Here is a 12,367-nt window from a genome sequence, read left to right on the forward strand (position 1 = left end):
CCACTGAAAAAAGGAAAGGCAATGTAACTAACTCCTCTTTTCTCTGACAGGATAAGAGGGTCATCGCCTTCCAGCTGTGGCTCCAGCCCATTGAACATCACAAGTACACCTCCCCCTGATGCCTCTTCTCCAGGAGGCAAGAAGGTAGGGCTGATGACTTTTAGACTAAGGCCCTTCTTCATCCAGAGAGCTCTTGCCCAAGTTCTGAAATACTGGAAGTGGGAGTATATAATTGTGGTTGCTGAAAGAAGTAGGGCCCTTTTTTCCTCCTTGAAGTAAATGCATCTGTGTTAGGTGAGGTACAGAGCATACCAGTGGAGCCAGGGAGCCTTGCTGACATTGTTAGAGGATTTATCCCATGTGAGTGGGGGAAGGCAGAAAGAGATCTTTCTAAGGATTGGGGAGCTATCAGTCCATTGTATAGAGGGAGGAATTCAAGAGCTCCCGTGAGGGAAGGGTTAGTGAGTACCTAAAACTATCTAGTTCTCTGCCGGGAGTTTTCAAGGGAGAAAATATCGTTAGTGTCTAGTGCAGGTCCTGGAAACAGTGATACCACCAGCAGTCCTTTGGAAGGCAAGTCATGCCTTTGCAGTTGCAGAATACTTAGGGATCTGCTTGGGTTTCCTATGATGGGACAGCATTGAGTACAAGTAGTTTATCAGTCGCCAGCCCTCATGAAGAACTGGCCAGAAGACTATATTATAAATAGTCTTAGAAACCAATAATCTGTTTTCATCTTTAGTGCTGATGAGAGAATTTACAAGCCTAGGCCAATGTTAATTGTAAATCATAAATCTATTTATAGTATCTGATGTTAACATAGGTTAGGATGCTGCAAAGGCCAGCATCTTGAGACATAAAGTCTTCCTTCCCCTATCTCCCAAGACATGTACACAGAGAGAGAATATTAGTAATTTACACAGGGCACAAACTGTATCAAAAGCAGGACATGGGTCTTCAAAACTGGGCTCCTCAGAGACTCAGGTTACCAGGAGCTGTGGTGCTGCCAGGTAGGATTGGGGCGAGGGGCAGGTGATGAGGAAGACAAGGTAGGAAGACTCCTGCTTCTTCCAGGGCAGCTTTACTTCTGATACATGAATCTTCTGTAAAAGTGTTGATTTGAAAAAAGGTTTTACTTCCCCCAAAAAGGTATGAAAGCCAATAAATTAACGGGTAAGAGCACAGTTGGAAGACAGACCTGGGTTTGAAGCCTAGCCTTGCCATGTGCTGGCTATGTGGCCCTATACAATTTTTTAAGCCCTAGATTTCTCTATAATGCAGCTAATATAGGTTAGGGCAGCCAGCATCTTTGCACATGAAGTCCTATTATGAAAGTATATATGTGAAAGTGGCTGGCCTTTGGTAATGACTCAGAAGATAGTACTGACAGATGAAGTCTGGGCTGGGCACACCCCTCCCCCCTGCTCGCAGGCTGAGCTCTTAGCTCTGTTCTGTTACACCGCTAGGTCCTTCCTTCCTACTGGAGCCACCGTCTCCTTAGCATGGTATCCTCTTCTTTGTGTCTCAATTCAACTTTTAGGCATTTGATTTCCTGGTATTACCAAGAATCCCACTACTCTATTTTGGAAGGTCATCACTCCAGTTCAGTGCTTAAATATTACTCAGGGAACTTTCATATACAATCTCTCATCTTATCCTCACAACCTCATAGGTGACAAAATCCAGGCTACCAAATGTTACATGACTAGCCCAGAATTTAATAAGTATAGCCCCAAACTAAATTCAGGTCTCTTGACTTCTGATTCTTTTCACACCAACAAATGCCAGAGATCTAAAAGTATACTCTGCATCACAAAGCCCCAAGTATTTTTGAGGCATTTTTGGAAAATGTTTCCTTTTCTTTGGGCTTATAAAAGTGGGTCTGAGAAGAAATTCTGAATGTATTCTGAGTCATCAGCAGCAGGACCTTATAAGAAAGGCATCTAAACAAGATGGAGTTAAAAATGACAGCATTAAATAGTGTACCAAAGCCACAAAAGTAAAGGTGGCCCCAGGCTTCCAACCCTTCCCAGTCACTTTCAAAATTGGCAGGTCTGAAAATGAGCCATTTAGCCTGCCAGTTGTTTTAATTAGGGTCAAGCTAAATACAATAAAAAGAGGAGGCTTAGTGAGCCTCATAGGTTCCAGGAGAGTCTGGACATCCAGAGGTTCCAAGGCAGGGTGACATAAAGCAGCAGTTCCCTAAACGTCATCTGTTGTCTTTTGGTGGGGTTAGGGAGGGGGCATCTTTTCAGGGGTCTGCATGGTCAAAAGTATTTTCATAATAATGCTAAACAGTTTTTTCTCACTGTGTTGATATGTGAACTGATAGTGAAAAAGCAATGTTGGGTAAGACTGCTGGTGCTTTTACAAAAATCAAGCCTGTGGCACCAAACTGTACTGACAGTCACTGTATGTCACTACCGTATACTCACAATAATAAATTTAAAAGCCAGCTTCATTTAAGAATGTCCTTAATAAAGCAGTAAAATAATTTTATAAAATCCTTGAGTAAATCTTTTAAAACTGTTACAAAATGGGAAGTGTGCATAAAGCACTTGTGCTGCACACAAAGTATGATGGTTGTCTCAAGGAAAAGCACTTGTGCGACTATTTAAGTTATAAACCGAACCCAATCACCTTTTTCATAGGAAACCATTTTTACTGTCGCAAACTATGATTTTTCAGACTTGGGTGTTTAGTGTACATTTTCTTGAAAATGAATGAAGCTGCGACTTCAAATAAAACAACTGACAGTGATAAAATTTTAGCTTTCAAGCAAAAATTAGAATTTTGGGGAAAACTTGTATCTGCTACTTTGAGCTTGACTGCTTCCCAAAACTTAAGATATTTCTGATATAGGTAATATTAACAATGGTGATGTTTTAATGTTGTACAATGAAGTGTGTCAACATTTGGAAGATCTGTGTAACTCAGTGAACCAGTATTTTCCAAATGACTGATGTAAGATATTTCAAAATCATGCAAAGGTAAAAAAGATCCATCCTAATTTCCAAGATATACCAATGGATTTCAACATAACAGAGTATCAAAATTTCATTGATATGGTTTCAAACTCCACATTGCAACTAATCTTTAAGAAACTTCCACTTGCTGAGTTTTGATGTAATATCAAAGAAAGAATACCACGATTATTTGAAAAGGCTATTAAAATACACCTCCCTTTTCCAACTGCCTACCTATAAGAGGCCAGATTTCCTTCAGATATGTATTTCAAACAACATACCTAAACAGACTGAATGGAGAAGCAAATGAGAATCCAGTTAAATTCTCTTAAGCCAGATATTCGATTTGCAAAAAATGTAAAATGACACTTCTAACTTTTCGTTATTTTTGAAAATAGTTCTTTTTCATTAAAATGCTATTCATGTTAATGTGTAATAGTTTTATTATACTTTTTAATGTATTAGCTTTAACTTCACATATAGTAAATATTGATAAATGTATAAACAAGTTCTTTGGAGTCCTCAATAATTTTTAGAGTGTAAAGTCTTTTTGAGAGTCTCTTCAAAAAGTTGAATTGCGGAGATAAGGTTGTAATGCCATCTACTGGCAGGGCCTGAAATCACTGCCTCTCCTGAAATCCCAGCTGCTACCAAACTGTTTCCTCACCTACATCCAAATACTTCTCAAAAGGTGCTTTTCTATGAGACTCAGTCATGGGGGGGGGGGGGGGGGGGAGTTGGGGGAGACAGAGTTCTGCTACTGAGGAGTGGTAATAATACTTCTCAGTAGCCTCTCTTAAGAACTTAAACCAGTGGTTACTAATGGCACCTGTGGTATAACTAGTGATGATTTATTCTAGTGTTTTGCTGTTCATTTGCGACTCCTCAGAGCTGAGTCTCTTCACAGTGTAACAGCCCTTTATTTCTTCAGCAACATCTGTTGCTGTAAGAAGTTTTCCTCCCTTACAGGGGACCTGCCCAGCTGGGCTCACTGATGTTTAGTCCTTGGCCTTAAAGAAACATGTGAACGCTCTAAGGATTTTATTCAGCCTTTAAATTGCCTGTGTGGGCTGAATCCAATAAAGAGAGTATAGTTTGGGGGAGAGGATTTTTCCTTACTGTGACCATTCCTAAGAGTCTCTGATGTAAAATCATCCGATAAGAAACTGAAGCCATTTGAAGCTTTTTCTCCCCACCTTCCTCTTTTCAACATGCTTCATCTTCTTGGTGACACTGCATAAAATACTGATTGAAACTGCTGATGATGTGAAAACTTCACTTTTGTTTGCAGATTTTAAATGGAGGGACTCCAGACATTCCTTCCAGTGGCCTACTACCAGGGCAGGCTCAGGAGAACCCAGGTTATCCATATTCTGATAGCTCTTCTATTCTTGGTAAGTAGCATTATTTATTCATTTCCAATGCAAAGAGCTTGCAAAAAAACATGTGGCATAAAGTCAGTTTTAAGAACTGAACTGGAAAAACAAACCAGTTCTAGGTAAACTTGATAAGAATAAAGTAAAGGTTTAAAATTTGTTTAAATCTTTACTTCAAAGTTGAGTTTAATGGTTGGGTTCTCGCCGGGGTCCAGGTTTGTCCCTGGAACTCAAGAGGAGGCTACAGCGGCCTGGACACAGGCTTTCTCCCAATGTGCAGAACATAATCTCTTCGGAGGGAGAGCCGATGCAGGTTCAGATAAAGCCTAAAAGGGTCATCAGGAAGCACTTCAGAGGGTATTAAAAGTCATTAAGCCAATGAAGAGTTTGCTTCTCCCACCCCACCCATCTTTTTCTCTACTTAGCTTTCTAGATCTTTTTTTCCCTAATCTCTATCTTCCTATTTTTTTCCTTCTGTAGTAATTCCCTCCTTATAACTGGTTATATCAGAATATTAAAATGAGGTCAACTCATACTTGATTCTTCATTGAATTTTAAGTACTTCTTAAAAAGCTGGGTCTTCCCTCTGAAAAACACCAATGATGTTAAAAAAAAAAAAAAATATGGCAACACACCCCCAAAAAGCAGCCTCTCTCATCCTTCTCACCCTACTGTTAAGTATAACGTTCTTATTAAAAGTGTGCTTAGGAACCGCTTACTAAAGTTAAACATGCTTTGGTATTATCACTGACCAGTCTTTATCTCTTTGCACAGGTGAGAACCCTCACATAGGCATAGATATGATAGACAACGATCAAGGCTCAAGCAGTCCCAGTAATGATGAAGCAGCAATGGCTGTCATAATGAGCCTCTTGGAAGCAGATGCTGGGCTCGGTGGTCCTGTTGACTTTAGCGACTTGCCATGGCCGCTGTAAACAAACAAACACTACATGTTGCTTTGGCGACAGCTACAGTATCAAAGTGCATTACTGATGGAGTTATACAGTCTGTGAAGCTTACTGGATAAGGAGAGGAGAACAGCTTTTATGTACTGTCTTCATAAAAGCCATCTCAGAGCCATTGATACAAGTCAATCATCTTACTATGTGTAACTTCAGACAAAGTGGAACTAAGCCTGCTCCAGTGTTTCCTCATCATTGATTATTGGGCTAGCTGTGGATAGCTTGCATTAATTGTATATTTTGGATTCTGTTTGTGTTGAATTTTTTAATCATTGTGCACAGAAGCATCATTGGTAGCTTTTATATGCAGATGGTCATTTCAGATGTATGGTGTTTTTACACTACAAAGAAGTTCCCCATGTGGATATTTCTTATACTAATTGTATCATAAAACCGTTTATTCTTCCTTGTAAGAAAGAATCCTTTACTATAAATATGGGTTAAAGTATAATGTATTAGTTAAATATTTTTAATAAATGTTTCCCTTGTTCTATAAATATTGTTCACATTTCAAATAATTAGAAAGAAAAATCCTACAGGGAAAAAAATGCCACAGGGCTGGATCATCGATTTTCCATGGTGGGTGTTTAAGGACGAGCCACACCAAAAGCATTTACAGTGCTCTTCTGGCCTTCATAACAATTCTAGGGCATACATAATTTCCCTGTGTTACTAGTTTAGCTGTACTGTATTTTCGCTATACTGTAATTTTAGTTTCTGTGAGAACAAAGAAAGATGTTACTGCTTAAACACAAACTGCAAATCCTCTGGAATTACAAAATCAAGATGATTGATTAGATAGAAGAGACTGGCTTCTCTACAACAACGCCTCTACTACTCACAGCTGTATGGCTTCAAACAGTAAGTAAGTGACCCTGGACCCAAAGCACCTAAATACTTCTGATGTCTTTGTGAATTGGGCCACAGAATATTAAAAAAACAAAACATAAACCAAAAACATTTTCGTGAACAATTTGCTAGGCAGAACATCACAGTATAATGGAGAAAACACTGAACTGGTGTCAGAATTTGGCTCTGAAACTTAAGGTTACTGTAGGACCTAGTAAAAGTATTTCATCCTTCATATCAGGTTGGGCTAGAAAATGAAAATATTCCCTTTTCAATGTTTTGGATTTATAGTTTATTTTATAATTAGTGGGGAATAAAAGTGCCTCATCACACATATACCAAACTGGAGTTCCTTCAGCTACCTGGTTTCTAGTTATACTGACACCAAGACAGGATATCTGCTAATTATGAGATGGAAAATCTGGTCAAGGTGGTTATAAAGATCAGAAACATTAAAACAATGGAATTTTATTTTGATGAAAAACGAGTTTACAATCATTTAGTAAATGAAGAGCAAACACTTCATCTTCCTATACCATAACTCAAAAAAAAATCGTTAGTAAATAAATATCTGGACAGATTAAGGGTAAGGCAGACTGGATAATAAACCACCTGACGTTCACACTCCCTGCATGTGACTCACTTGAAAAGGATGAAAACGGCACTGAAGATAACTGATAAGAATACGGGCATTGAATCTCATCCTAATCATTCAAATAAGCCCAATGATACTCATTTTTTGCTCATCATGGGCAGCAAACTATACACATTTCACTGAAGGAATACTTTGATAGAAGCACTTATTTAAATTATATTGTGCATCACAACTATAAAAATGGTTTGAACATTTCCACTTGACCACCATATATAAAGTGCAACTATATAATATTCTACATTTTATCTGGGGTGTGATGAATATCAACCTAGACTGAAAGTACCCCAGCTGCCAATTTCTGCCACTTCTGAAAAGATCTAGATGTGTGAAAAAGGACTGTCCCCCCATACCAAGAACCAATTTCACAAACCTACCGGTAAACAAATACATTTATATAACTGGAACCTCAAGATGCTAGAGTTGTACTCATTTAAAAAACCATTCAGCTACCTTTGGTCTTTAAAAAAGTCTACACTGCAATATCCTAAACATTGTTCTGTGCATCTCACAATGCAGAGAGTGGCCTTGCAGTGCAGGATGAGGAGAGTGCAGCGTCACTGCAAAGAGTAGCATGCTATGGTTTCAAGCAACATCACCATCACAGCATCGGATTCTGTGCGTCAGGATCGAGGTCATTGTTGCTAGAAGGGGGATGGATAGGGAGAATATCCAGCTCATCCACTTGAGGAGTTGGGTGCATGACTACCAGCTGGTCCTGGGGAATGTCAGCTGCAGCTGCTGCAAGGTTGGTGATAGATTTACTCTTTACACACTGAAAGTCTACATGCCGACTCTTTCCTTCTTCCTTCTCCCAAGACATTCGAATAAAGGGTCTTTGGACATAGTTGTAAATCACTTCTGGGCGGCCCCCAGGCCTTTTCTTTACTTTTTCTTTGTAGGTTGGATAACCTGAAGGAGAGAGAGGTTTTAAAACCTGAGGATACGCACGCACACATGTATGCACACCCACCTGGGTCCCCACATTCCTCACCCAATTTAACCTAAAGACAGTTACTGTAGTTCTTGAACAAAGAAGGGAATTCAGTATTCTATCCCCTTGGTCATTAGTTCAACAGCAAGAAACTGAAATCCTACTGATGTAATTCACAAAACCTCCCACCATCCACCAACTACCAGAATAACATTCGGAAAGCATGGAGGGGCTGGGTCCCTAATAACAATGGTACGTAATCTAGTGCATCATGGGCTCTAGTTGTATATCCTTAATATCCCTGAACCCTTCCCTTCGCAGGATTATCTGGCCTCAAGGCCTGCAATTTACTGCAGTATTAGCCTTCTACTTTCTTTAAACCTAAATCTCATCTTCATATTTTTCTGGGTTTTTTCTTTCCTTTTTACTGTTAAGTGACAAGGAGCCGTAGAGCACCAGCTTCGCTAATTCCAGGTACTTCTGCACCTAGGTCAGCAAAGCCAATATTTTAACCCCTATATCATTTAAATGCTACTGCTCTCAACAACCAGGCAGTTCATTCAGATTGCCAATGGACAAACTGCCAATGGCCAAAGCAGCTGTGGACAAAAAAAAACGTTGCCTGACATGTCAGTGAACAAGGATGTTGCGGCCACCAAGCCATCAGCCGCTGCAGCCACCCCCACCCAAGGGTGCTCCTGAGGGGATTCAGGATGGAGGAGACGGGATACTGGCCCTAGACGCTTAAGACGCGTATCAAAGGAATAATTGCAACAAGCCCAGACTCCTGCATCTCCCCAAACAGAGAGAGGCACTAAGATCATTAACTTGAGATGTCTGTTTTTTGTGATTAGCAGTAATCTTTTCATTTTTTTTTTTTTTTCCAGCAAAAACTCCTATATATCCTGGCTCCTCCCTTACCTCTTTGGAACAGTTTCTCAGAGCTGTCTGAGAGGCTGTATCCCAGGCTATAGTCCTCAGTAAGGCCACCGAATAAAACATAATTCTGAACATTTAGGTTGTGCATTTTTTTCAGTCGACACAGCTTTCCCTGATTAATTATATCTTCCTCCTCTTAGATCATAATCACTGAAGAGTAACAACTGGTAACAACCATCCTGGTTTCGGAAAAATTTCAGTCATTTACTAGTAAGGCAGTTTCTCTAAAGACATACTTTCCTTAGATGCTATCAAAAGTTCCTTCTCTCCTTCCCACTAGCATGAATTGCTAAGTTCAGACCAAGTACTGGCAAACATTTTCTGTAAAGGGCCGGACGGTAAATATTTCAGGCTTGTAGGCCACGTGGTCTCTGTCACACCCACTCAGCTCTGCCACTGTGAAGTGAGATCAGCCACAGACACTACATACATTAACGAGCGTGTCTATGTTCCAGTAAAAACAGGTAATGGGCTGGATTTGGCCCACAGGCCACAGTTAGACCAGAGTTAGAATCAGAAAAAAATACAAAGGCCTCACATAGTAGGGACTCAGTTAAGGATTCTTGCATAGGAGGATGTTATGTAGGCGTCATTGGTAGCTAGTATATTTAGCCACATGTGGAGTGTGTATGGGGTTGAGGTGAGGGGGGAACAGGGGCAAAGGACTAAATATCTTCTAAGGACCTTCTGTAGAATGTCTTCTTCGTTTCACACTTCCACTCAATTACCAGCTGAAGGGCAGCAGTAGAGATCAGAAAGGTTTCTACCTCTATTATTCCCTTGTCCTTGATTGCTTTTGTACTATTAAAAGTCTTTAAAATCCCCATCTCGTTGTATTCCACTCTGTCCTCCACACAGAATCACCACTCTAACACAGGTGTAATCGTATTACATCCTTGCTTTAAAACTACCAATGATGCCCTCATGCTTAAAGAGGAAGGTCCATACTCAGCACAGTATATAAGGCTTTTTTTTTTCTACAATCTAGCTCCAACCCACTTGTCATCAGGCTTCAGATCAAATAACTGCTTCCCTGCCTGCTCATCTCAAGTAGCTCCCTCCAGTTACCTTCTCTTTAGCTTTGAAAGGAAACAGCGAAATCCCATCGTTTGCAAAATGACAGAAGAGGGGACATACTGGTGAAGCTAATGTGTCCTCTTTTTTAAGCCCAAAGTTTCCTCCCCTTCCCATTCTTCCCTATATGTCTCAGCAGCCCATTACTGTGATCTCCAACAGCTTATCTGGTCATTGATCCGAACACCCCAATCTTCGTTATCACCATCACAAACACAGAAATTACTATGTGCTAGGCCCTATTTTAACTCATTCTGTCCTCACAATAACCCTATAAAGTACTTATTAATGCTCCCATTTTAGATGAGGAAACGAAGGCAAAGAGAAGTAAAGTGCCTTGGCCAAGGTCATACAGCTGTTAAATCACAGACTCTGAACACAAGCAGTCTTCACCCTTTACTAGGGTATGCCAAGGAAGATGTTTTGTTTTTAGTAAGGACACTTTAAAATAAAAGAAGCATCTGACAAAAATTCATTTAAATCATAAAGTAAAAAGCAATCTAAAAAGTATGCATTTAAGTAAGATGAAGTACATTTGCAATTCAATTTAATATGAAAATAAGCTATTATACTTTAAGACACTAGTAAGCTACTAGCACTGTTTTTATATGAATTTTCAGAAAGTACTAGATTTTAATTCTGTTGAGCTTTGATCACGATCACTACTAGGCAAAGAGTCCTGTCTGTCTTACGGGAATACACACACATGCGTGCCAAACACACTACATGGGCTTAGCCAAAAATGCATTAAGTCGGGTGATGGCAGAAAAGACAAATTCATATCTCTATATTGCTAGGGAATCTTATGGAATGAATAATAATTTCTAATGGCCTTCTATTTATCATCTCAGATAAAGGAAGCTGATTTTTGTTATTTGTATGTCTACTGCATGAGCAGTCAGTAATCACTTGTCTGAATTTTTCTCAAAATATTCAAACTATATTCCCAATGGGATCCAGTTGTTTAACCTTGCTTTTTTCAAAAGAAACTTAATAGAAAATAGTGAAAATGTCTTACCTTCTATTCCCAATCTAATCTTCTTAAGACCCCTCTCCTTCAAAACTGATTTGGCCACATCTCTGTTTTCAATGTACTTGAAAAATCTATATAATTTTGTGCTATAAATAACTGGAAACAAAGAGACAAAAATATTTTCTTATTAAAATCAAAGTACTTGGAGATGACTCAAGTTTATCTTGATCATCAAAGGGGCCTGACAACCCTAAAAGCCCAAATAATGGATGCAGTGATGCCAAAGGATGACTAGCCAACATGACAGGACAATTCAGTACAGTTAATACATAAGCAAATGTCTACATAAGTTGAAACAAGAAAAGCTTTAATAACCAATAAGATAACCCAATCCATAGGAAGAATCTCCTTCTGAAAGATATATCATATACAAACTTATTGGAATGGGATCTGCCCCAATTTCTTCAAATAAAGAGAACCAAAAAAAGGTATCAATATCACATGATTATCAAGCAGGCAAAGTAAAGGACTTTGCTATGATGCCTACAAGGCCTCATCTGGAAGGGAAAAAACTGCCTTGTCAGAAAGTACAAAATGGATACATCTTGCATTTCATGGATTGAGCAACTATTAATTACTCCCCCAAAACAAAGACCCACCCCACAAACTGTTTTCCATTCAGGCGAACAGTCCCATTTAATATTGATGTTAAAAATGGCAGATTCGAGCATGTTCTGCCTAGGTTAGTCTGTTTAGAGCAAACTGGCTTTGCAAAGGACAGACATTCCACTGACAACATGTTGAGTCTTCCAAATGTGCTGGGCACTTCAGGGAGTTAGACTGATGGACCTTCCTCGCCTTCTCTCTTTCAGGTGGAGTTATCTCCCTTAAAAGGTGAACTGCAAAGGTTTTTGCAAAAAAAGAAAAACACACTCACAAACCAAACATGCTGGTTTAAGAGCCAATAAAAGGAAAAAACGTATACAGAAGCTACTCATGGGGTAAATTTGTGATTATTACTACATCCTTAAGACTACTGATATTATTTTAAGATAAAGATTTTTTGACATCTCAGAATGGGTGGTGTTATAATGTCACATTTAGGAAAATCAGGCTGAAGAGACTATCTCATCTCTGTCTCTTCAAATGTTAATCTTCTTCACCTTGGAACATCTTGGCACAAAATGAAACATATTTAGACAAATTGAGTAAAAATGTTTCCAGTCCTTTTAAGCTTCAATGTTTAAGGTAAGAAACAAAAAAACAAACCAAAAAACATTGAAATGAAAAGCTCAATAACTAAAAAGGAAAAGCCAGGTCTATTATTATTTCTGTATCACTATAATGTCATTTCTGTGCTCTACAGCTGGCTCTACTCTCTTGGAGTCAAACTTTTTGAAAAGTAAAAGTTTGTTCATTCCTTTTTCTACACAGAAAATGATTTAGTGTATTTCTTCTGATTTTTGGTACTTTTTATTTTTCCTGTGCTTTGTTCAACTTTTTATTCCACATATTATTATAGAAAACCATTGTCAGCAAAGAGCCTAGGAATGAGGAAATAGTAACATTTTATTATTCTAACTGTCCACAGAAGAGTCAGAATAGTCGTTCAAAGTGTATCATGCAAAGGAAATGTCTCAAT

General features: G+C 39.0%; 2 protein-coding genes across 26 annotated transcripts in view; one reads left to right on the forward strand and one right to left on the reverse strand.

Moving 5' to 3' along the window:
* Positions 1–5,793, forward strand: part of ARNTL (aryl hydrocarbon receptor nuclear translocator like) — a 103,649-nt gene extending 97,856 nt beyond the window's left edge. For 10 of the 14 annotated variants that reach the window (XM_036859521.1, XM_036859518.1, XM_036859516.1 and 7 more), the window contains 3 exons: positions 51–144; positions 4,258–4,360; positions 5,117–5,792. In XM_036859521.1, the coding sequence (XP_036715416.1) occupies positions 51–144; positions 4,258–4,360; positions 5,117–5,277 (358 nt within the window). In that variant the 3' untranslated portion in view covers positions 5,278–5,792. Of the gene's footprint in view, positions 1–50; positions 145–4,257; positions 4,361–5,116 lie in introns of all 14 variants that reach the window. The other 4 variants (XM_036859526.1, XM_036859528.1, XM_036859527.1 and 1 more) reach the window with 2 other exon arrangements.
* Positions 5,794–6,481: 688 nt separating this feature from the next.
* Positions 6,482–12,367, reverse strand: part of BTBD10 (BTB domain containing 10) — a 78,151-nt gene continuing 72,265 nt past the window's right edge. For 4 of the 12 annotated variants that reach the window (XM_036861576.1, XM_036861570.1, XM_036861567.1 and 1 more), the window contains 3 exons: positions 11,520–11,624; positions 10,771–10,881; positions 6,483–7,717 (listed from right to left, as the gene is read on the reverse strand). In XM_036861576.1, the coding sequence (XP_036717471.1) occupies positions 7,407–7,717; positions 10,771–10,881; positions 11,520–11,624 (527 nt within the window). In that variant the 3' untranslated portion in view covers positions 6,483–7,406. Of the gene's footprint in view, positions 7,718–10,770; positions 10,882–11,519; positions 11,625–12,367 lie in introns of all 12 variants that reach the window. The other 8 variants (XM_036861575.1, XM_036861571.1, XM_036861579.1 and 5 more) reach the window with 5 other exon arrangements.

The sequence above is a fragment of the Balaenoptera musculus genome, chromosome 8 (genome assembly GCF_009873245.2).
Source record: "Balaenoptera musculus isolate JJ_BM4_2016_0621 chromosome 8, mBalMus1.pri.v3, whole genome shotgun sequence".
NCBI classification, from domain to species: Eukaryota; Metazoa; Chordata; class Mammalia; order Artiodactyla; family Balaenopteridae; genus Balaenoptera; species Balaenoptera musculus.